Source organism: Penicillium arizonense (assembly GCF_001773325.1).
Source record: "Penicillium arizonense strain CBS 141311 chromosome Unknown PENARI_contig007, whole genome shotgun sequence".
In the NCBI taxonomy this organism is placed as follows: domain Eukaryota; kingdom Fungi; phylum Ascomycota; class Eurotiomycetes; order Eurotiales; family Aspergillaceae; genus Penicillium; species Penicillium arizonense.
In genome coordinates, this window is record NW_019173284.1 from 1334341 (window position 1) to 1354661 (window position 20321).

A 20321-nucleotide genomic window follows, 5' to 3' on the forward strand; every position below is an offset into this window, starting at 1 on the left:
GTTTCATCATCATTCTTGAGACAGGAAGGGTTTAGTTTTTCTTTCGGATGATTTACACAAGGTCGGATGAATAATAGCATCTGGATGCACGTCCACAGCGACTAAAAGGTTATAAATGGCCTAGATCATCCTATAAAGAAATGGCCTTGGGTTACACTGGCTTAAAAGGCTTCTGTAAGAATCCGAGCCACAACTATAAAGATCGCCATAGACGACCACACGGCCTATAACAAATAGCCTTAGGTTACAGTAGCCTAAAGGGCTTCTGAAAGAATCCCAGCTAAAACTATAAAGTTCGCTACAGATGCCACATAGCCTAAAACAGTCGCCCCTGTCTTCGCTAACTTAAAGGGCTGCCGCGAGAATCTGAGCTAAAACCCTAAAGTTCGCGTTTCGTTACAACACGACCATAATCATCCTAGACAAGATGTTCTCTCTTCCACTGGCGAAATAGTGAGTACAAGCAGTGTCTGCTCCGCGCACTACGGCGCATTCATAAGCACTACCCTGAGTGGCGACTACTATGTACCTCGGATTAAGCGTAAACAAAAGGACAATCACTGCTTGTCTTTGCTCTAGAAACCTACTCCTGCTTACCGAGGAGATTGGATCGGACCATTTGTATGATATTACTCAAAAAACATCGCGTATTGGATACCGAGATCTAATAGATGAAGGCGTAATAAAGGTCAAATTGATCAATTCGCCGATTACTCTACGAATAGTTCTTCGGAAAGGGCGGGCCGCCGCGCCGGCCCGAGTTAACCCCCCATTTACACTACAAAAAGACCAATATATCGCATTTACTATGTCTTTTAGAGATGGCCACTCGCTTGCGAAATACGTTATTTTCTGCCTATTTTTCCTGAATTTTCGGCCCAAATTGCTCGACCCTCTTTCATTTCTATCACTCGTTAACCTGTCATATTTCTGTTTTTCTCCCAAGCTTACATGCAACCTCTCGGCTAGGAGTTCCTACCAGTGGGGGAGCCATATCAATGTCTACACATTCCAAACATTCCCTACATTTGAGGTGTCCATTCCGCCCCTTCATCGCTGAATCATTGCCTTACCATTGCTCTTCTAGCATTCTACAGGATTTGACGTATCATAGAATTCTATTGTGGCATCAGTGCTCAGGCCTACAAGAGGAACTAGCTCAACACCAGACAACGATCCAATCCGCAGCATTGAATTAGCTAACAGACCAGCACTGGAATGTCTGAACGACATGGGACAAGATAAAGCGTCTTTGATGACCCTTCCCTAAATCGTATTTAATACCCTCCATGCCTTACAGAAGCTGCTTCTATTCTCTGGAATTTAATTATCTATTCTGTTCCATTTTTACTGATAACAAATCGCCTTGATTGGCATCATTTGCAAAGTGTGACAGCAGCTATGGCTATGATATCTCTCCCCCCCGATTTCCACTACGCGCCGGTCCAATTTATAGGGGAAGATCTGTTGCCCATAACATCGAAGCTGGGTGTGCTGTCGTACTTCAATGGAAGCTTTACTGGGACAGGCTTCAACACCATCTTTCGCCCGCATAGCGGACCGCCGGACAAGACAGCATTTCCCCGCGACAACATCTTGGAGCTGAATCTGATACAAGACTCAATTACGTTCTCCGAAGATTTTGGCGCCGTGCCTAACCGCGGGCTTATGTCGCAGAGTAACATCATACTCAACGGCATATCCTATGTACAGGCCGTCAACGATGTGACAAACGAAAAAACTGGGGAGGCTGATCATTCTCCCACTGGCATCCACTTCGAGGCTGGATTGTGGATGAACGTCCCGCCCACGAACAATACTCCAGTCCTTGGCGAATCGCTCGTGCGCATGGGGTCCATTCCACATGGCACAACTATCAATGCTCAATGCCTAGCGCCTACTTCGAATTCCTCAGGTCCACCCGTGATCCCACCCGCTAGCCTGGCGGTACAACCCATAGGCGGTGGTGAAGCAGTGCCGATTGGTAGCCTAAATGCCTCAGTGTTTACCGAGCTTCGACGCCCACAGGATCTCTCGAAATTCATTGCTGCTGGCACCATCACCCAAGACATGCTAGATGACCCAAACACTGTTTTGCGCGACGCCATCGACGGACAGACTATTCTCGAGAACATCGTCTTTACGGTGTCCACGATGCCTCCTCCTCCGGTGTTCGGTGGTGGAACAGCGAACATCGCATTCTTAGAAGGAGACCCGGAAGTCACGACTCCAAATGCTAATGCAGTTCAAATGAACGCTACCTTCTGGATCGAGAAGGTGCAATATGAGCTCAAAGTTCCAAAATTCAAGCGCGGACAAGCCCCTATGAAGATCTCACCGACTTCACCAGGAGACCAGCACGCGCCGGTGTTCCTCGTCAGCCCACCGCATGACATCACTGCACCCAGGACGATCAATGTCACTTCGATACAGATTCAGTATTCTCAAGTAGTATTACTGGTATTCGACCAGTTGGAATGGCCGCATATATCAGTATCGACGCTGATTCCATCGGGGCCTGTAACAGTACCAGACTCAGTCTGGAAATGAGAGACAATTGAAGCTGCAATGGGTGTGTGGATTTTGATAATTGTTGGGTAGTGTTTTGCTACGTATTAATACAAGATTTGTCTTCGTTGAATAGTGATGCTTTCTCTGGCCGTTTGAGCCATTTAACAAGCATACGACTACCCATAGTGACGGATCTTGGTTTTCGTTTCCCACTCGATCAGTTGGCATCTTTTGGTCAAACAAGGTAGCCCTCTTGGTGGGCACCAAGATTTCCACTTTCAAGCCCTCCTATCTTCCCGGTCTCAACTGGCTGAGACAACTACGATAGGACACACCAAGAAGCTATGTCTGATAACCTCATGTATTGTAGCTGCTTCTGTCGCAAATATGATATCTCCCGAGTGAGAAATTTCCCTTCGCTCTTCATAGAACCTGCTACTAACATCAAGAAACCAGATTCTGGCAGTCTAAGGATAAGCCACGCTATGTACTCTCTTGGGTATTCATGACCGCCTTTTAGACAATTTCGCTCGTAATGTGAATAATTATTTGATTCTATCTTCAGTGCGAGAACACACGTAGACAAAGTCTTCTTGCCGAGAATGAGGCAGAATCAGAGAGGGATGAAGTGATTGATACCGAGAACCAAATCTTCAAAATTGCTCGTGATCTTGACAAGACAGATCGAGAGAACCTGAAGTTTATCTGTCCCCTGCAGCCAAGCTTCATAACCAAGAGTGACTTAAAGGGATGGATCTAGATAACTGACGTTTGTTTCGACTCTATTTACATTCCGCGACCTCTAATCTAAGAACACATTGCATAAAATAATCTATAATTATGACGGTCAGGTTCAAAGCCCTTCATATCTACGATGGATACATCATCGACCCTGTGCTGACAGGCTTCACAATACCAGCCTTCTCAAGATCCTCAATGAGATTCACCAACATGAAATCACAGCCTCTGGCAGCCCCAAAGCTCATCGTGACTGGCATATACTCCGTCTTAAGCGAGATAGTAGAGTTATAAGCAACCTCACCAACAGGAACAATCATATCAGGGGTACCAGCTAAGACGGCGATACGGCCATTTGAGAAGCCGAGAGGGGGTGCGGTTGGGGCACTGTGGATGTTAGATATTGAAGCTTTATTATAGTCCTGATGTTGTCAACTCACCTGAAATAGGCATTGCGGTATTGCGTGTCTCCCTGCGTGTAGGGGTAGAGATAGATTCCCTCGGAACAAGTCTTTCCGTCTGCCTTGCCGTATCCTTCTGTTTCCCACCAGTTCTTGAAGATGGTCTTGTTCTCGAAAGCCTCTGTAAAGGCGGCGTCACCACCGTTGTTCTGGCCCCAGGTCCACCGCGCCAGAGGGCCTGGGTTAATGAAGGGCCGGCGACCCTCGTGCTTCTTAGCGTAGTCTGCGTAGAATGGTAGTGCAAGGGAGCGGTATTGGTCAACGGACACCAAGAAAGCGTATGTCTGTTGTGTTTCATTAGCATGTGATGGTAAAATTTAGATAATTAAAACCCACTGTATTCAACACGTCATTGATGGCGCCGGCTGTTGTTGAAGGATGGGTCTTCTCCCATTGTGAAGAAATATTAACATGCTCACGCTTTGTGGCGAGGAAATCTTCGACCTTGACAACAAACTCTTCGAGCATTGCACCCGCTGAGGTGTTTGTGGCAGGGAATGAAGAGTCCTGATAGAAGATCTTCTTAGGATATTCCCTGTAATCAGTGAAGTTCTGGTACCAAGCATGAAGAACCTTTGACCAGGTGGCGGCATTGCGAGAGAAGACACCAGCTGTGTCGAGGGCATGGCAGAGGGGAATAACATCATCCAGAGAGACGGCACCAGTAGAAGGACGGTTGGCAAATAGTCCTTGCATGCCTGCTGGGCTGCGCATGGAGCCACCAGTGTCGCTTCCCACGGCAATATCTAACCAGTCGTAAGCACCAATGCCGGCGCCAGGTCCTGAAGATGAGCCACCAGGAGCTTGGTAGCCATCACCCTGAGAAGTGTTAGTATAGATTCTCGTATATGAATCAAGAGACTTACTCTCGGGTTGAAAGGACAATGGAAGTCGACCCAGTCAGCAGTGGGGTTGTCACCGTTCGCAAACTGAACAGTGCCCATCTTTCCGACCATAATAGCACCTTGATCGATCAAGCGTTGAATTGCGGGACCGGTGGTGTTTTGCGGTGGGTACAAATCATAGTAGGCTCTGTTCCCTCCACTAGTCCGCAGTCCCTTGATGTGGTAAATGTCTTTGACACCCAAGCGTAACTAGATTTTGTCAACAACAGATTCAACCAATATTACATGATTGTGAGACTCACACCTGCAAGTGGCTTTTCAGAAGTGGGCGTATAGTAAAGCCGGGATGGAACAGCCACGCTTTTTGTCATTGCTCCCTAAATCCACTTAGCTCAAAGTAATGCAAGCGTTTCCTACAAAATACTCACCGATGCCGCTGCTGGCAAAGGCTTGTACCCTCCATTTCCATCGCTCAGGGCTGCTTCAGTGAAAGCAACTTGGTGGTCCGAATAGAGACGGAAGGCTTGATAAACCTCTCCGGACTGGGGCGAGAAAAAGTAGGGTCCCTTGGGTAGGTCATGCGATAGCTTGGCAGGTGTAAGATGTGCTTCAGGTTGATAGCGAGGTGAAGCCATTACGACTTTGCTTCCAAACTTCTGCAGAGCTTGGTGGCTTGAGACGTCAGCTTTGCTCCGACCAGCTCCGTCGTAGAGCAGAAACACCGCTGTTATGAGGTTAATTCAACTGAAAAAAAGCAGCTCAACCCAAACTTACATTGGAGGAATCCAGTCTGGAACACATCATCGGAGGCGGAATAATTTGAGATAGTATCCTTCAGACTGTCCTTTGTGAGAAGGGCATCATCTGTTCGAATGATAGTAATAGGAACGATATCCGCGTTGAATTGGGTTGTATTGAAATCTGCGGGGGTCACTATCTTGGAGACAGCAATGCCTCCGCCGTAATAGCTGATTCCATTGACGGTGAACAGCTTGCCATCATCGATAGTAGTTGATGTGGTCGACGTAGCAAAGAGGAGAACAATAGAAGCGGAAACACGCCACAGGCGAGATCCAAAACCCAAAGCCATGATGCACTTAATCTAATGCTTTGAATAGCAGGGGCACTCTTAAATACATAGACACCGCCAAGCTTACTATCTTAGCGTCTCGTGGACCTTCCGAAGCTGCCGTGCCTGAGCTTCTAACCCCAAATTGCCAGAGATAACGGTGGGGCGTATCCCCTCTTTTGGGGTTTTCATACTTGCTCCATTGATCCTTAGAGGTCAGAAGGGAAAGGTCTCCGATTAGTCTGCGCATTGTCCTATCGGAGAAAAAGACCCCGGGGTGACCGGCAAATTCCGCTGAAGGCGTTGGGGAAAGTGGGAGAGATTGGCAGTCTTGGCAGGTGGAGATCGCGATATGTTCGTTGATATGACTGTTGAAGTCATCAAATCCGCTAAATCCTTTATTACCGAGGTGAGACTTCGTACGCAAATCTGAACAGCAGAGATATAGGTTACAACTACATATCTAAAGCCCCTGCGCTAAGATCAGTCCACATATATCGAAGTTGTCGACTCCATAAGACTTGTTGATGTGGGGAGCGGAAAAAAGAGTGAAAGAAAACAAAACCAGAAGACAAGAAGAAGAGAAGAAAAGAAAAACATGATGAGTCTTCTACTCTGCAGCGAAGACAGCACACATCTATGGCTTGGCTTAACTTAAGTTATCAAGGAGGAATGTTAGCCTGAAACATCAGGCACCAATTTCCACGCCATCCGAACTGAGATCCTAAGATCATTTCAAGAGACACCAGGAAATAATTATTATCTAGTAATGTCTCTATGTCTGCTAGCGATGGAAGTACCTCGTCAAACATGATACAAAAGCGAGCATTGTTCATAAAAGCCATCCTTCTCTCTCTCGGTTCAACACCTACCAACCAAATCTCTCGATTCTCATCTGCCTCCTGCACTCTTTGCATAGTCTCTTTACATCTTGTTTTGTCTCGTCCACACATGTACAATAATGATTAGAAACATTTTGGATAAACAAGCTGAGCAGATCTATTGCAAAATCGAGGAAGAGTGCTTCAACCTTTTTATAGCCAGTTTCGAAAGATGGATCCAGTACAAATGTGGGAACATGGACGTGTGCGAAGCTGATGACAATATCCTGATGCCACGCACTGTATCAGAGGTTGAGCTGTAGACACTAGGAATTGATACGAGGAACTCGGTGGGTTCTTTCATCTCCAGTCTTTTTTGGAACTTCTTGCAACAAAGACTGGCTAGATCAGGAACACAGTATCTGTCGGCTAGAGCAAAGACTTCAGCGTGAAGCTGAAGACGAGAGAGTGATGTGCTCTCATTTATAGGGTCATTGTAATCTCCGCAGTAGAAGAACTCGATCATCTGCCTGACAATTATAGCGGATTCATCCTCGAACTTGTAAATTCCCTTTGATGCCTCCTAAAGACCCTCAGGATTCTTCCCTAAATAGTGAACTATAAGCGGTGAACTATAAGCGAATATACTTTGAAATTACCCGCACAAGCAGCGCGTAGCACATTTGATTGAGAGCAGACGATCACTTTGTGCACTTTGAACTCCTCCCCTTCACAGAGTAGCGTCAGGTTTGAGAAGTCACCGGATCCTCGACATCTACCCTGCAGTCAATGCCATAGCACGCCATTTTGGTCCATATACATACCTTGAAAGCGCCTTCATTTTTTTGGTGCGCAGCGCAACTTTATTTCTTGTGGCTGCTCAAAAGGTAAGGAGAAGCCTTTGGAATAGATCAGTGCGGTACGTATCATAGTGATGCCCTGACTTTATGGCGTAGCTCTGGATTTAACTTCCTGTTCTGGTCTCAGAATTCCTGCCCTAAAGTATACACGCAAATAAAAATCATAGAAAGAGGAACTATAAGAAAAGACAATTTTCTAGATCCCCGAGGTCTCGGAAGTTTCCGATTGGCCCGAGATCACGGGGAATAAGCCGCCCCAAGGGTATAAAACACCAGTTTGACTTCAACTACTCCGTAATTTCTCTTTTCTTTCTCATTGGTTATTTCAATTTGACTCTTCATTCTGCTGTTTAGTTTAAGCTTCTAAAGCCAACCCAGCCTAGACCATAAACAATCACCACTGCCCCTCACAGTACTGCGGACCATGACAGCCAATAGAAACAAAGTCTATGTCCTAACAGGAGCAAATAGAGGACTCGGCCTCGGTTTGACCGAAACTCTACTGGCCCGCCCAGGAACTACCGTCGTGGCCTCTGTCCGTAACCCCGAGGCTGCCGCTAGCCTCAAGTCAGAGATCGAAACTGTCACCGTAGGCGAAAACAGTGTCCTTCACATCATCGAGCTAGACTTTGACTCTGCGATCCCTCCGAAAAAGATCCTTCATATATTTGCAGCCATAGTCCCCGGGATATCCCACGTCGATGTCCTAATCTGCAATGCTGGATTCGCAGCGCCCATGACTCGTGCTAGTCTCACTTCGGCGGAAGCCCTTCGCACTTCATTTGAAGTCAATACCATTGCGCCTCTTATGGTCTTTCAGGCATTTTGGCCACTCATGCAGAAGTCGACTTCTTCTCCTAAGCTTGTTGTCATTTCATCGTCCGTCGGGTCGATTGCTGAACAAGAGCCTGTTCCCGGTGGGGCTTACGGCCCTAGTAAAGCTGCATCTAATTGGATTACCAAAGCGCTTCATTCTGAGAATGAAGCAAGTGGTCTTGTTGCATTTTCACTTCATCCCGGGTGGGTACAGACGCGTGCCGGGGACTTTGCTGCGAAAGAGTGGGGATACTCTGGTAGTCCACCGGTCACTGTTGACGAGAGTGTGAAGGGGATGTTGGAGGTTATTGATGGAGCAACAAGGGAAAACTTCTCTGGCAAGTTTGTTACTCAAACCGGTGAGATATTGCCCTGGTAGATAAACACTGCCAGTATTGAACAGTACTTCAATATTTCCTTAATATGGATATAGAAGAATGAACTTTTCTAATTACAATAACCGCATTGTAGTCCATAGAACTACCCAGGAAATCATAGTTTAATCCATCTCCCCATCCACCGCTGGTTCAACTCCTTTGCCTCATCAACCAAGCCCAGCTCCAAAAGCAACTGGACAGATCCACGAACAGAGGATTGCAAAGAAGAGCTAACCCAAGCATGAGTAGGCGCAGTATGCTCACCAATGAAAATGGTGTTATGCTCCGTCTGATGATAAGCCGGAATGTACAATTTATGCTGCTCAACATCCGGCCGACACCACGAAGTCGCAGTATGCTCATCCTGAAGCCAACAGAGACGCTCATAATCACCCGTATACAAGTCTCGCGCTTGCTCGCCATGCAAAGTAACAATTGAATCCAGCACTGTCTGAACGTGCTCTTCGTCGGAGAAACTCACAAACCGGTCGCTCCAGTCTCCGCCTCGGTAGTGCATGATCAGACCTGGCCGTGACTCGTTGAGGCCATAGACTGGATAGTATAGAGCGCCGACTGGGTCACTTGGAGGTTTGGAATATCCGCCGAAGATGGGTCGATCCCCCTTTTCCCAAAATCGCTCGGAGAATAGGAGGGCAACTTTGCAGGCGGACTTGAAACGGACGCCTGCTTCGCTGATGGCGCGATCGAGGACTGATGAGAACTTTGGCAGGTCCATGAAGCGGGTCATGGTGAATGGGGCGGCCATGATTGTGTAGTCGTAGTCTTTGGACTCGTACGTCCGGTTCGAGATGCTGGGATACCAGGATAATCGAGTGCGAGTGTTGCCATTGCTGTCCTGGATGGGTTCCAACTTTCTGATCTTCCGGTTGAGAGTGAGTCTGTCGCGGACATGTGGAAGAAAGGCGTCGGATAGACGGTTGAATCCTCCATCGATGCACAGCCATTTGGTCTCTCCCAAGCTACCCTTTGTGCCATCCAAGCCCAGGTTGGAGTTGTGGTGTAACTCGTCCCAGAACACGTCGTAGTCGGATGAAGTCCAGATCTCATCGGTGACATTTTCGCTGGCCTTGAAGATATGCCGCATCATAGCCTGTTCGCTCCAGTCATCGAGGCCTTGGTCCAAGGCAATCTTGTGTGCTCTCCACACATCCTTCTGAAGAGACTTGAGAGTTGTTTCGTTCTTAAGAATCTTGTCCATCTGATCCTGGGTGTTTTTGAACTCGGCCGTAGTAATAGCCGGTGCGTCCTCCAGACTCGGATCTGCCTCTACTTCAGCGCGTGTTGGGATTCTTCCGTCTGGATGGCGACGAGTCCTTTGAGCAAGTAGCTCATTGGGACTATGTTGGATCCAGGGAATAAAGTCAATCTTCCACTGCGAGTTATTCTTGTTCATTTCGTTCAAGATGTTTGCCATTTGAAATGTCAACTGGTGGTCGGAGTACAGGAGAGTCTCATTGTCGTCTTTGTAGGTCACAGAGTATGGCAACCTCATGGGTCCCATCTCAGCCCATTCCTGTGTGCCTGCAACGTATTTGGTTCGGAATCTGCCTCCAACACGGTCGCTGGCCTCAATAATCTCCCAGTTATACACGCCGATACTGTCTAGCATCAGGCCTGTCGCGAGACCGGAGATACCTCCACCAACAATCGCGATCGAGGCATTCTTTGGCGAGCTCCCTGAAGTGACTCCTCCGGTGGCTTCAAGTTTGTCCTTGATACTGGCTACTCCGTCGAACCATGTTCCAAGTGCGTCAAAGTCTTTCAACAACGGAATATTGGTGTCTGCTGTTGATCGCTTCTTTGGTTTATTTTGCAAAGATACCGGGCTGCTTTTCCCCAACAGTCTCTGTGTGCTATCTGATGTATCACGTCCATAAACATACACACAATGATAGCTTGGAGCATCCTCGGGGACTGCCCAGACCAATCGTTGGGGAGGCTGATCTTGAATAATGAAATGCGCAATCATTTGCTGTTCGCCAATCGCCTGGCCGTCACAGGAGGCATACTTCGACTCAATCAGACTCGGTGGCTCACCAATCCAATTTAGATGGACGTTAGCCAGTTCGCCGCGTCGAATCTTGTCAGATGTTGTCACATTCACAGTCTCTTGCTCGATCGTCCTGGCGAGCCCCGGTAGACCCTGGGCGACCACTGCTGCCACGAGGTACAACTTGCCGATCATTTTCGAGGGTTTATGTGATATTCTTCCATCTTCTCGTCTGGATTATATACCCGCACATCTATGCTAGGATCCTCGAATACCGTTGGGGACCTTTGGCATTGCCAAGAAGGGCCCGAGAATGCTACAAGTATGGTATGAAGTTGCAGATCGCCTCGCGAAAAGAGTACCTTCAGAGCATCGTGGGGAAAGCCAAGAATTTTCTCATGTACCTTGCGGCGAGGTTACGGATGATTCTTTTGTTTGAAAGGGTCTTTCCTGGTCCACTAGGTCCGTAGAATGATGATCTTACGTCAAGTCTCGGAGATTTGATCAGACCTGAGTTGTTGACTGAAGATAGACATAGGACCTTGGGGTTCACTCTCCCAAGGTTGTGTCTACTTGTAGATCATTAATTTGGGTTATCAATGGCAGTTAGAAGCTCTCAAAAAAAAAAAAAAAAGGCCGTTCAATGCAGACTTTCCGAAAAACCCTTCATTTCCCGAAGATATTAGGATATCTCCGTAAGCATCCTTCCGCAAAAGTCAAAATTCTGGCCAGTTAAAATTATACGAGATCGTCAGGTGTATCACGAACCTTAAGGGTCCATGATGTTACAGCGTTTACCCCTGGACCAGCGTAGCATTTTGCCAATCTCCGCTCTTTTCTCTTCTAGCTCCTTCACGCCCAAAAAGGGTTCTTTTGGCCACCCGGCCTAGCAGCAGCTCCTATCCCGAGATTACTCCTGACTAGTGCCCTCTGATACGCCTGTCTCTTGCCAATGCGCTGAAGGTACCTCAAAATATTGAGTATAGATAGAAGTATCGAAGCGTAGTCAGTGCAAAGGTGACCATCGCATACATCACGGTAAAAACTCTCCCCGCCAACCATTCATTATCTTGCGGTCTATTACCTAGCATCGTCAATCCGACCACGTAGCGTGCAGAGAGTACTGCCCTGGCTTCCTCGCGAATATCCTTTCCAAGGTAGGACCGCACGTGCCATCATGGCATTCAACCAGACAAGGGATAAAGCTGCCATTACACTAGTGCCACCAAAATACAAAATCACCCGTAAGAATGGTGTGTTTGGTCTGGGGACAATTCGGCGTTGGCGTACTCGCGAGTAAATTCCATGCAAGCACCGCTCTCAGCCAAGGTTAGATCACCGTCTCGAATGGTTGGTGCCGATTCCGCAGGGTGCACTGCTTTGTACTCTGACGGGGCCAAAAGGGGCGAGCGTTCGTACGTATTCAGCTCCTAGTCGATATCCTACTCTTCACATAACCAGGCTATGTGACCCGACTGGAATATCGGAGATGGTGGATGGTAAGAACGATGTTTGGACACGATAGGTGATGTGGTAAAATGTGTAAAATGTGTTGCGACCATTGCTCCACAGTTGGCATTCATAATAGCAGATCGGAATGACGTGCCAAGTAAATATGTTTATTAGGAAAGGAGTGGATTGCGACAAGTGGCGAATTCAATCTGGCTGTCTCCTTGCTTCCCGTCATTAATATAAGCATGTTAGATTAGTTGGTGGTCTTGATGATTATGCTCGGAGGCTATGGTGCGGCTTTTACAACTTTCATGGGTAGTTATTAGGTCCTCTGAGGGCTGGCTTGCTGCCCTCTTCGACGTGCGATCCTCATCATCTATGCGCTGCGGGCTTTATACACTCTGGACCAAGGTATTGCGTTACTGCGTCTCAACAGTATTCCCATACAAGGAGCGTGAAGAACATTGACGACATCAGCTTAGCTATTGGACAGTTCGTTCCAGGTTATTCGTTTATTTTCGAGATTTTCTTGGGCTCACTTATGCTATAGATTTCCATGTACCTACGGTTTCTGTACGGAAGAATTTATTTTTAGACTCGCGGGTACGTTTCAGCGCCTTTACAACAAGAAACGGATTCTCAAATTCGGGACTATTCTGCACTGACCAGGAATCGTACTATAGAATGAACCAACAACCTACTACATCATAGAAAGCGCAACACAAGAAGCCAAAACCAGAAGAACACACATATCCAAAGCATTACCAACACTATTACCAGCGTTAGTCGGCTTAGCAGTAGAGCTAGTTGTGACGCTCGAGCTCGAGCTCGAGGCATCCCCTCCAGACTTCCCCAGGAGACCACCTTGAACGGTTTCAGGTGCAGTGCTGCCTACAGCGGTAGAGGCGGCCTTTTTAAAAGAGTCAAGGGTTTCCGGGCCATTTGATCTGAAGAGTCAGTAGTCAGCTAAATCCACCAAAAAAAAGGTTATGCTTACGGTGGATTGATAACCCCAACCATGCCGCCCTGACAATGCCCAAACTGACCACAGTAGAACCAGATTGGAGTTGTGTCATTGATTGTCAGAGTAAAAATGGTTTCCTATTGGAGTCAGGTACTATTGGTCCATCCAGTTCCGAGGTACTTACTGATTCCGTCGTAGTTGGGACGAACCCAGTAGAAAAGCCTGACGTATTCATGGGTTGACAGGGACTATCGAAGGAAGCTTGGACCACGGAATGATTCTGTGGGAAGAAATGAAATACGACTTTTTCTCCTGGAGATACGGTAAGTGTATCCGGGTTGAATGTAATGCCGCCTGAGCCGACCTCGACTTTGTGGGTGCCGCTTGATGCCGAGGCTGTAGTGCTCGACGATGCACTAGTTGTCTTGCTAGCATCGTTTGATCCATATTGGGCATTGGTAAATGGAAGTGCGAAAAGAAGAAAAATGATTGCGGTGATCATTGTTGCGGTCAAAGGTATGTTGGTATTCTTGGCTTTCTGAAGTATAACGGATATCCTACGGTGGGAATCCATTTATATATCTATCATCACCTCTACCTCGCGGGTTTACTATTCTAAGTTATTCCAAATAATGAATGATCTAGAGATGAATAGATATCTATGGCATAGCCACGGAGCGGTTTAGCTCGAAACCTAGTTCACACGGTAGCCCTATTAGGTTAATGTGCGAAAAGCTTAGAGCGTTGCCAGGTACAAAACCAACACAGCCTCGGGCTCTTCAGTCTATAGAACTCAAGCTTATGAAAATGTCTTAGAATGCGCCACTCCATAGAACTATCAGCTGATTAGCTGATTTGCTGATCGTCTCAGGTCCCACACTGTGGAGGCGCAGCTGGGAACCTTCTTATCGATCTTGAACCCTGAGTGGCTCAGCATTCGAACCAATTTTGCGAAACCGAGAACGAGGAGGTTGTCAATACAGGGGTACCTTATTAGGCATCTCGTATAGACTGCTACTTCAAGTAAATGTTGGGCTGTGGCACTGAGTTCAACGGTAGGAATTTAAAGGTAATTACCCGACAGTCAGCCATAGTGTCTTGGCCCAGTCGATATGAGAAGACCCCTGTGACAATTAGCCGAGTCGTGAATGCCGCTTTATTTATTGAGGAAAAAATTCCCCCCTGAAAACGACAGCAATCTTCATAACTATGGCCCGACATGCTTTCGCTTGGCTCTGGGCTGTCCCTGTGCTGGCCCAACTCCAGAGCTTCCACCCCCCCGGCCACGACGAAATCACCTATAGTATCAATGTTCCCGAAAAGACCGCCCAATCCGGCTCTGGATCTATCTACTTTCAAATGAATTCTACCCGTCAAGTGCAATGGTTTGCGCTAGGGCAAGGAACGGGGATGGCAGGCGCCAATATCTTTGTTACTTCTACTTCCGGCAACAACGTGACAGTTTCTCCACGGTCTGGCATAGCCGAAGTCGAGCCGTCGTACAACAAAGACGCCCGAATCACAATTCTCAATGGCAGTGGTGTACACGACGGAGTCATTACCGCCAATATCCGGTGCGATACCTGCCTGAAATGGGATGGTGGAACAGAAAATGTCAACAGCTCTTCAAGTCCGTGGATCTGGGCAGTGAAGTTCGGGGATTCGTTGGAATCAACCAGTGTTTCCGAGACAATCACCCAACATGATGACCAGGGTGTCGTGTCTATCGACATGAAGAAAGCGACGGGTGGCAGCTCGGAGAACCCTTTCGCTCAACTGGCCCAAGTGTCTGTTTCCAGTGCAGATCCGAGCTCTTCTTCCTTCGCAGACATGATCAATCAGAAGCAGACGGCGCATGCTGTGCTCATGATCTTGGCCTTTGTGGTCATGTTCCCTGGTTTCGCACTGGGCCTCCATCTCTTCCCAGCGAAGTGGACAGTGAATCTCCATGGGCCCAGTCAACTGTTCGCTCTGGCTGTTGCCATTGCTGGCCTCGGTGTTGGTGTTTCCATGGCAAGGGATCTCTCCTTGTTTCATCACCACCATCCCATTATTGGCATGGTAGTTGTTGCCTGCCTCGTTGTTTTCCAGCCTGCCATGGGGGTATTACAGCACCGGTTCTTCCGGAGGACTGGTGGAAAGGGAATTTTTGCCTATACTCATCGGTGGTTTGGGAGACTCCTGATCATCCTGGGAATCATCAATGCTGGACTGGGATTCCAGCTTGCGCACGGGCCTCTTGGGGCGGTGATTGCGGCCAGCGTTGTGGCTGTAGTCATTGCACTGGGGTATGTCGCAGTTGTATGGCTTGGACAAAGGCCAGGGAAACGAAGTCGAGGCTAGAAAGGCAAAGTGGCTTGTAATGACTGCGTTGCTAGTGTTAGTAGTGTTGGTGGAATTAGTGTTGTGTTAGTCAAGTGTTAGCGTAGACTTGAGGTTCTCTCCATAAGTTAGTGGAGATCGACAATGACATCATCGCAGTCCCCCTGTGTTTGTTCACTTCTCTCTCTCTCTCTCTCTCTCTCTTTCCCTCTCTTTCTCTCTTTTCCTCGAGGCATTGGGTTGGTCGCTGAACTTTGTCTCTCGTTAATAAGATCGGCTCATATATCACTGGACTCTACTTTGGAACTAAACCTCACCTGGCCTCTGTCGCAACTACGCGACATCGACTGTATATAATGCCATTGAACACGTTCGCACTTGGTGCGGCACTGACGCCTACAGTGTTGCATACTCTGATCAGCCATGTAAGTTCTTGTGTGAAGGGAGACGTCGAAGTTCATACTGATGTCGCATTGTAGTACCTGCACCGCAAATCGCTACACAACAAACCAACAGTTCATATCACCTACGACGAGGGCATCCAGATCGTGCGCCAATTCCTGTACTATGCGTCTAAGCATCCTGTCGAAGACCTCCAAGCATTTACCCGCCAATGGGTGCCCAGCCCACATTGGGTGAGAACCGAGACCATTACAATCCCCGATGAGTTCCTGTCGTCTGCTGGAGATGCAATTGTCAAGCAGCTGGGCCAGAAAGGTGTCGCAAGAGTTGGGGGAGAGAAATGGTGGCAATGGCGTGGGCCATCTGAAGAGTTGAAGGGAGAATGGATTGAGATGCGCAACCACTACAATGAGACAAAGAAAGCCAACCAGCGCTCCAATCGAGTGATGCTGTATATCCATGGCGGTGCTTACTTTTTTGGAAGTGTCGACACACATCGGTATATGATGCAGCGCCATGCGCGCAAGCTTAAGGGACGTGTGTTTGCGCCGGACTATCGCCTCTCACCGCAGTTCCCATTCCCATGTGGACTGCAAGACTCAATGGCTGCCTACCTATGGCTGCTCAAGTCATATGAGCCCAACGAAATCATTTTGGCTGGTGACTCTGCGGGCGGAGGCATGGCCCTCTCAATGCTGGTCATTATGCGAGACCAAGGCATTCCTCTGCCTGCAGGCGCTATCTTGATCTCGCCCTGGGTTGATTTGACGCACTCTTTTCCGAGTATTGTTGAGGACAATCCAGGTGATTATATCCCTCCATGGGGTTTCCGTCACAAACCGTCAACTGCCTGGCCTCCTCCCAACGCCGATGATATTCTGAAGATGAAGAAAATGTCGCAGCAACCAACGGTCACTGCCGAGGATGTCAAGAAAGCAATCCCTGCACCGAATAGCGCGGCAGAGGAGACAGCTGTTCGTGGATATACTGTTCACGAAGACTCCCCTCCTCGTACCGAACTTGCTTACCCTGGCCAACAGCAGAGCCAGGATCCTGCTACCCTGCAGGCTGAACCTGACAACATACACGTTTTGTTGGATGGGAAGACCATTGAACTAAAGGATCAAATCCAAATGTACACGACAAATCAACTCATCACCCACCCGCTTGTTTCACCTGTCCTGCAACCCTCACTCGGTGGCCTTCCTCCTCTTCAGATCATTAGCGGCGGCGGTGAGATGCTTCGTGATGAGCAGTTCTACGTGGCCCACAAAGCAGCCAACCCGACAGCATATCCACCCAGTGATGTGTATTTGGATGAGAATGACCCAACCCGCGAGACCTTGAATAAGTACGCACCGACCTATGTACATCTTCAGGTGTGGGACCATCTTTGCCATGTGGCTCCCACTCTCAGCTTCACACAGCCTGCCAAGTACATGTTCCGATCTATCTCTCAGTTCGGTTCTTGGGCTTTGGCTCGTGCGCAGAAGGCAGACGTTGATATTATAGACGACTCTGTCCTCATGCCCCTCACGTCTTGTAGCTCTAGCAGTTCTGAGGAAGGGTTCTCAGGATCCCAGGCCGAGACCAACAAATCAGCTCCGAAAGAAAGACCTGCTTCCGTCGGCAAAGCCGGAGATCCTCTACCAGCATTCCATCAGCACATGATTCGCCAACGTGTCAATAAACATGGACACATTTTCCCACTTGATCCTCCGTCTTCATATCCTGTACTAGAAATTCCGCCCGCTCACGTTGGTGCGATCAATCCTGAACTCATTCGAAAGTGGCTGGCAGCAAAGCGAGAATGGGATATTAAATTTTCCAAGGAGAAGCTCAGGGTCCAAAGATGCCGCATGAAGGAATTGGCTCATGGATTCCAAGACTTCAATGGTGAATGCCCGCCTGCAAGCTCTCTAGCCGCTCGACGTGCTGCTCCCGGCGTGCTACCAAAGCGTCATGCCAAGAAGAACTATGGTATGATGCTTTGGAGTGGCTGGGGAAGCAAGCATGACGAGCGCACAATGGAAAAGGAACGGCAGGCTACCCAATCTGGCCGGCCTTCGACCCGTCCCAGTGTCGACGCTGGCCAGGCTGGAGCTTGGTCTAGCACACCGTCAAAGAACCCTCAAGGCGGAACTCCCGCGGATCACGACCTTACCAAAGAGAAACCACACGCCAACGGTCCTACTTCCGTCACTTGGGATGAGAAGGGACATCGCAATAATAATACTGCCGACTCTTTTACAGGTCGTATGTCCACTGAACCCGATTCAGCCTCCCGTCCTCTATCAGAGAAGAGCGCTCCAATTCTCATACTACCTGAGGTGGATAACCGCAAATTCACTGATGAGAACGCAAGCACTAGAGCTCTCTTCCATGCGGCAGGCACTATCCCTATGAAGTCCGATATTTCCTTGTCTAACAGTAGATATCGGCCAGAGTCCGCTGCGGGCTCGGTTACCGGTCGCAGCGAGATGGTGTCTGACACAGCTAGTACTGTTGGTGGCGACAAGGACTCCGTTGCTCGTATGCATATGGCATCTGATAGTGCTAGCAACCGTGCTGTACTGGGTGCGAAAGGTGTCATCCCAGTGATGACGAGCGAGAATGGTCGAATGTCTACCGATACACTTTCGGTTTTCTCTGCTGCTGGTCGTGATTCGACTTCTCAGCGTCCTGAGATGCCTGACAGAGAGGTTTTCAAGACAGCTGAGGAAGGCCTATAGGCTGCCATGTCTGCTATTTATCCTGATCTATTTCGAATCTTTTATGTGCTCGTTCTACCTTTTCCAAATCTTTTACATTTGGTTTATTTATGCCTGAAGTGTCCTTACGTGGACACGTTCACCATGAAGCTCTACTCCCTGAGCCACCGTTTCGTTTTGTCTTATAGCTTTTGTGTTCTGATTTTGGATATACCCGATGTTGGCGGTCCCATTTCTGGTCCTCTGACTGCGACTATAACCTGCATTTGATATTCAGAGAATGAACAATCTATACCCGATTCAGCATTTATGGAAAGGCTTATGCAGTTAATCAAACTCGTAAATAACATTCATGGGAGGTGAGATCAAATTCCAATCTCCAAAAGTATCCGTAGCCAAGAACCAGCCACTTGACGATGCAAGTCTAATAATAATATACAAACGATGATATGTTTACACAATCAAGCAGAGTCCCTTTCAACGCCAATCAAGACCAATCTTCTTCGCAACCTGCTCCGCAACATCAAGGAAAGCCTGACGCCTAGCACTACGCTCAACACTCTCCTCTGAAACAACAGTGGGCATACCCCGATCAGCGTCCTCGCAGACCCTAGCATCAAGAGGGATGTCACCAAGGAAGTCCACCCCGAGTCTCTTGCACTCAGCGACGACTCCATGCGTCTCATCGTGCACGTGCGGACTATCACCATGCGAGAAAATGCGACTCTGGTGTCCACATTGCGGGCAAGCAAAAAAAGCCATGTTTCGAACCATTCCGAGGACTGGTACGTCCATACGCTGGAACATGCCGATACCGCGGACTGCATCGCGGAGTGCGATATCTTGCGGTGTTGTTACGATGACTGAGCCGTCGATTATGACTTCTTGGTTGATTGTGAGCTGGACATCGCCTGTTCCTGGGGGCAGGTCTAGGACTAGGACGTCGAGGGGTCCCCAGGAGACGGAGTGGAGGAGTTGGTGCATTGCTTTTGTGACCATGAGTCCGCGCCATGAGATTGGTGTTGTATCCATTGGTAGTTCGCCTGTTGTGCTGTCGGCTTGTGTTTGGGGGAGGAGGTAGCCCATTGACATGGATTTGAGGCCGTAGTTTGTTAATGGGACGAGGCAGTTATCTAGTGGCTATGTGAGTATTTTGATCGATGCATGCGCTCGGATGGTGATCTAATACGAGAGACTCACTTTCATCGAGACGAGGTTCGCCAGAGAGATTGAGAAGAGTTGGAATAGATGGGCCAAAGATATCAGTGTCCAGAATACCTGTCTTAATGCCCCGGCGCGCGAAGGATAGCGCGAGGTTTACTGAAGTATACCATTAGCTCTTGTTCAATCAATTTGCTCTCTGAGTTTGCATTGCGACTGGAGTTGAGGCGCATATAACAAGATAAAATGACCCACCTGCTATTGTTGACTTTCCCACACCACCTTTTGCTGACGAGACTGCAACAACTTTCTTGACATCTCGAATCTTCCGCTTTTCGGGGAGATTGCGACGAGAACGGAAGGACGGAGGGGTTCCAGAGCGCGGGAGTCCCTGTTGAGAGTTAGCCGCTGAGTTTCCTTATCAATTGAGCCTTCTATAGCTTGGGGGTTTCTGGACACAGTCGATGCACTATTGAAGCAGCAACAGAGTTCCGAGAATGATGTAAGAACTGACCAGAGGATTTTCATGTTGTAGAACCCTGCAGGTGGAAAATAGTCTCACACGCATGGCAGCTCCACGAGTAGGAGATGCCAGCATATCGGCAATTGCAAGGCAGATTAAGAAATGGACTAAACAATATATGAACTGAAGTTCATGAAGCTGAGAGGATAATCGATACTGCCGATACTAGCTCCGACCGCCCAGCGCACTGACCGCGTGGCGGCCACAGGCGTAGACCGCCTGCCGCTAGTCCCAGATAGGCCAGTTGATCCGTTATCCGGAAAAACCGCAAAAAAAA

General features: G+C 48.3%; 8 protein-coding genes across 8 annotated transcripts; 4 read left to right on the forward strand and 4 right to left on the reverse strand.

The window, feature by feature from the left end:
* Positions 1-1401: 1401 nt before the first annotated feature.
* On the forward strand, positions 1402-2550 carry PENARI_c007G09642 (uncharacterized protein; the record flags this gene model as incomplete). The annotated part of the gene is made up of 1 exon (XM_022631126.1): positions 1402-2550. The coding sequence occupies one exon, from the start codon at positions 1402-1404 to the stop codon at positions 2548-2550; it is 1149 nt and encodes a 382-aa protein (XP_022489239.1).
* An 830-nt stretch (positions 2551-3380) lies between these two features.
* PENARI_c007G02972 (uncharacterized protein) lies at positions 3381-5645 on the reverse strand (the record flags this gene model as incomplete). Its single annotated transcript, XM_022630819.1, has 7 exons — positions 3381-3636; positions 3690-3994; positions 4047-4529; positions 4577-4804; positions 4858-4932; positions 4984-5279; positions 5330-5645. 7 exons carry the CDS (start codon positions 5643-5645, stop codon positions 3381-3383), a joined length of 1959 nt encoding a protein of 652 aa, XP_022489284.1.
* Positions 5646-7729: 2084 nt separating this feature from the next.
* PENARI_c007G04064 (SDR family oxidoreductase) lies at positions 7730-8500 on the forward strand (the record flags this gene model as incomplete). The annotated part of the gene is made up of 1 exon (XM_022630866.1): positions 7730-8500. The coding sequence occupies one exon, from the start codon at positions 7730-7732 to the stop codon at positions 8498-8500; it is 771 nt and encodes a 256-aa protein (XP_022488918.1).
* Positions 8501-8613: 113 nt separating this feature from the next.
* On the reverse strand, positions 8614-10704 carry PENARI_c007G09223 (flavin monoamine oxidase family protein; the record flags this gene model as incomplete). Its single annotated transcript, XM_022631103.1, has 1 exon — positions 8614-10704. One exon carries the CDS (start codon positions 10702-10704, stop codon positions 8614-8616), a length of 2091 nt encoding a protein of 696 aa, XP_022489131.1.
* Positions 10705-11747: 1043 nt separating this feature from the next.
* Positions 11748-13427, reverse strand: PENARI_c007G02652 (uncharacterized protein; the record flags this gene model as incomplete). Its single annotated transcript, XM_022630801.1, has 4 exons — positions 11748-11939; positions 12731-12908; positions 12959-13062; positions 13110-13427. The coding sequence occupies 4 exons, from the start codon at positions 13425-13427 to the stop codon at positions 11748-11750; spliced, it is 792 nt and encodes a 263-aa protein (XP_022489024.1).
* A 707-nt stretch (positions 13428-14134) lies between these two features.
* Positions 14135-15268, forward strand: PENARI_c007G10991 (cytochrome and DOMON domain-containing protein; the record flags this gene model as incomplete). Its single annotated transcript, XM_022631196.1, has 1 exon — positions 14135-15268. The coding sequence occupies one exon, from the start codon at positions 14135-14137 to the stop codon at positions 15266-15268; it is 1134 nt and encodes a 377-aa protein (XP_022489050.1).
* A 335-nt stretch (positions 15269-15603) lies between these two features.
* On the forward strand, positions 15604-18381 carry PENARI_c007G02233 (uncharacterized protein; the record flags this gene model as incomplete). Its single annotated transcript, XM_022630778.1, has 2 exons — positions 15604-15672; positions 15727-18381. The coding sequence occupies 2 exons, from the start codon at positions 15604-15606 to the stop codon at positions 18379-18381; spliced, it is 2724 nt and encodes a 907-aa protein (XP_022488960.1).
* Positions 18382-18837: 456 nt separating this feature from the next.
* On the reverse strand, positions 18838-20119 carry PENARI_c007G10232 (Mrp/NBP35 family ATP-binding protein; the record flags this gene model as incomplete). The annotated part of the gene is made up of 4 exons (XM_022631162.1): positions 18838-19493; positions 19561-19680; positions 19777-19912; positions 20084-20119. 4 exons carry the CDS (start codon positions 20117-20119, stop codon positions 18838-18840), a joined length of 948 nt encoding a protein of 315 aa, XP_022489349.1.
* Between the last annotated feature and the right edge of the window lie 202 nt (positions 20120-20321).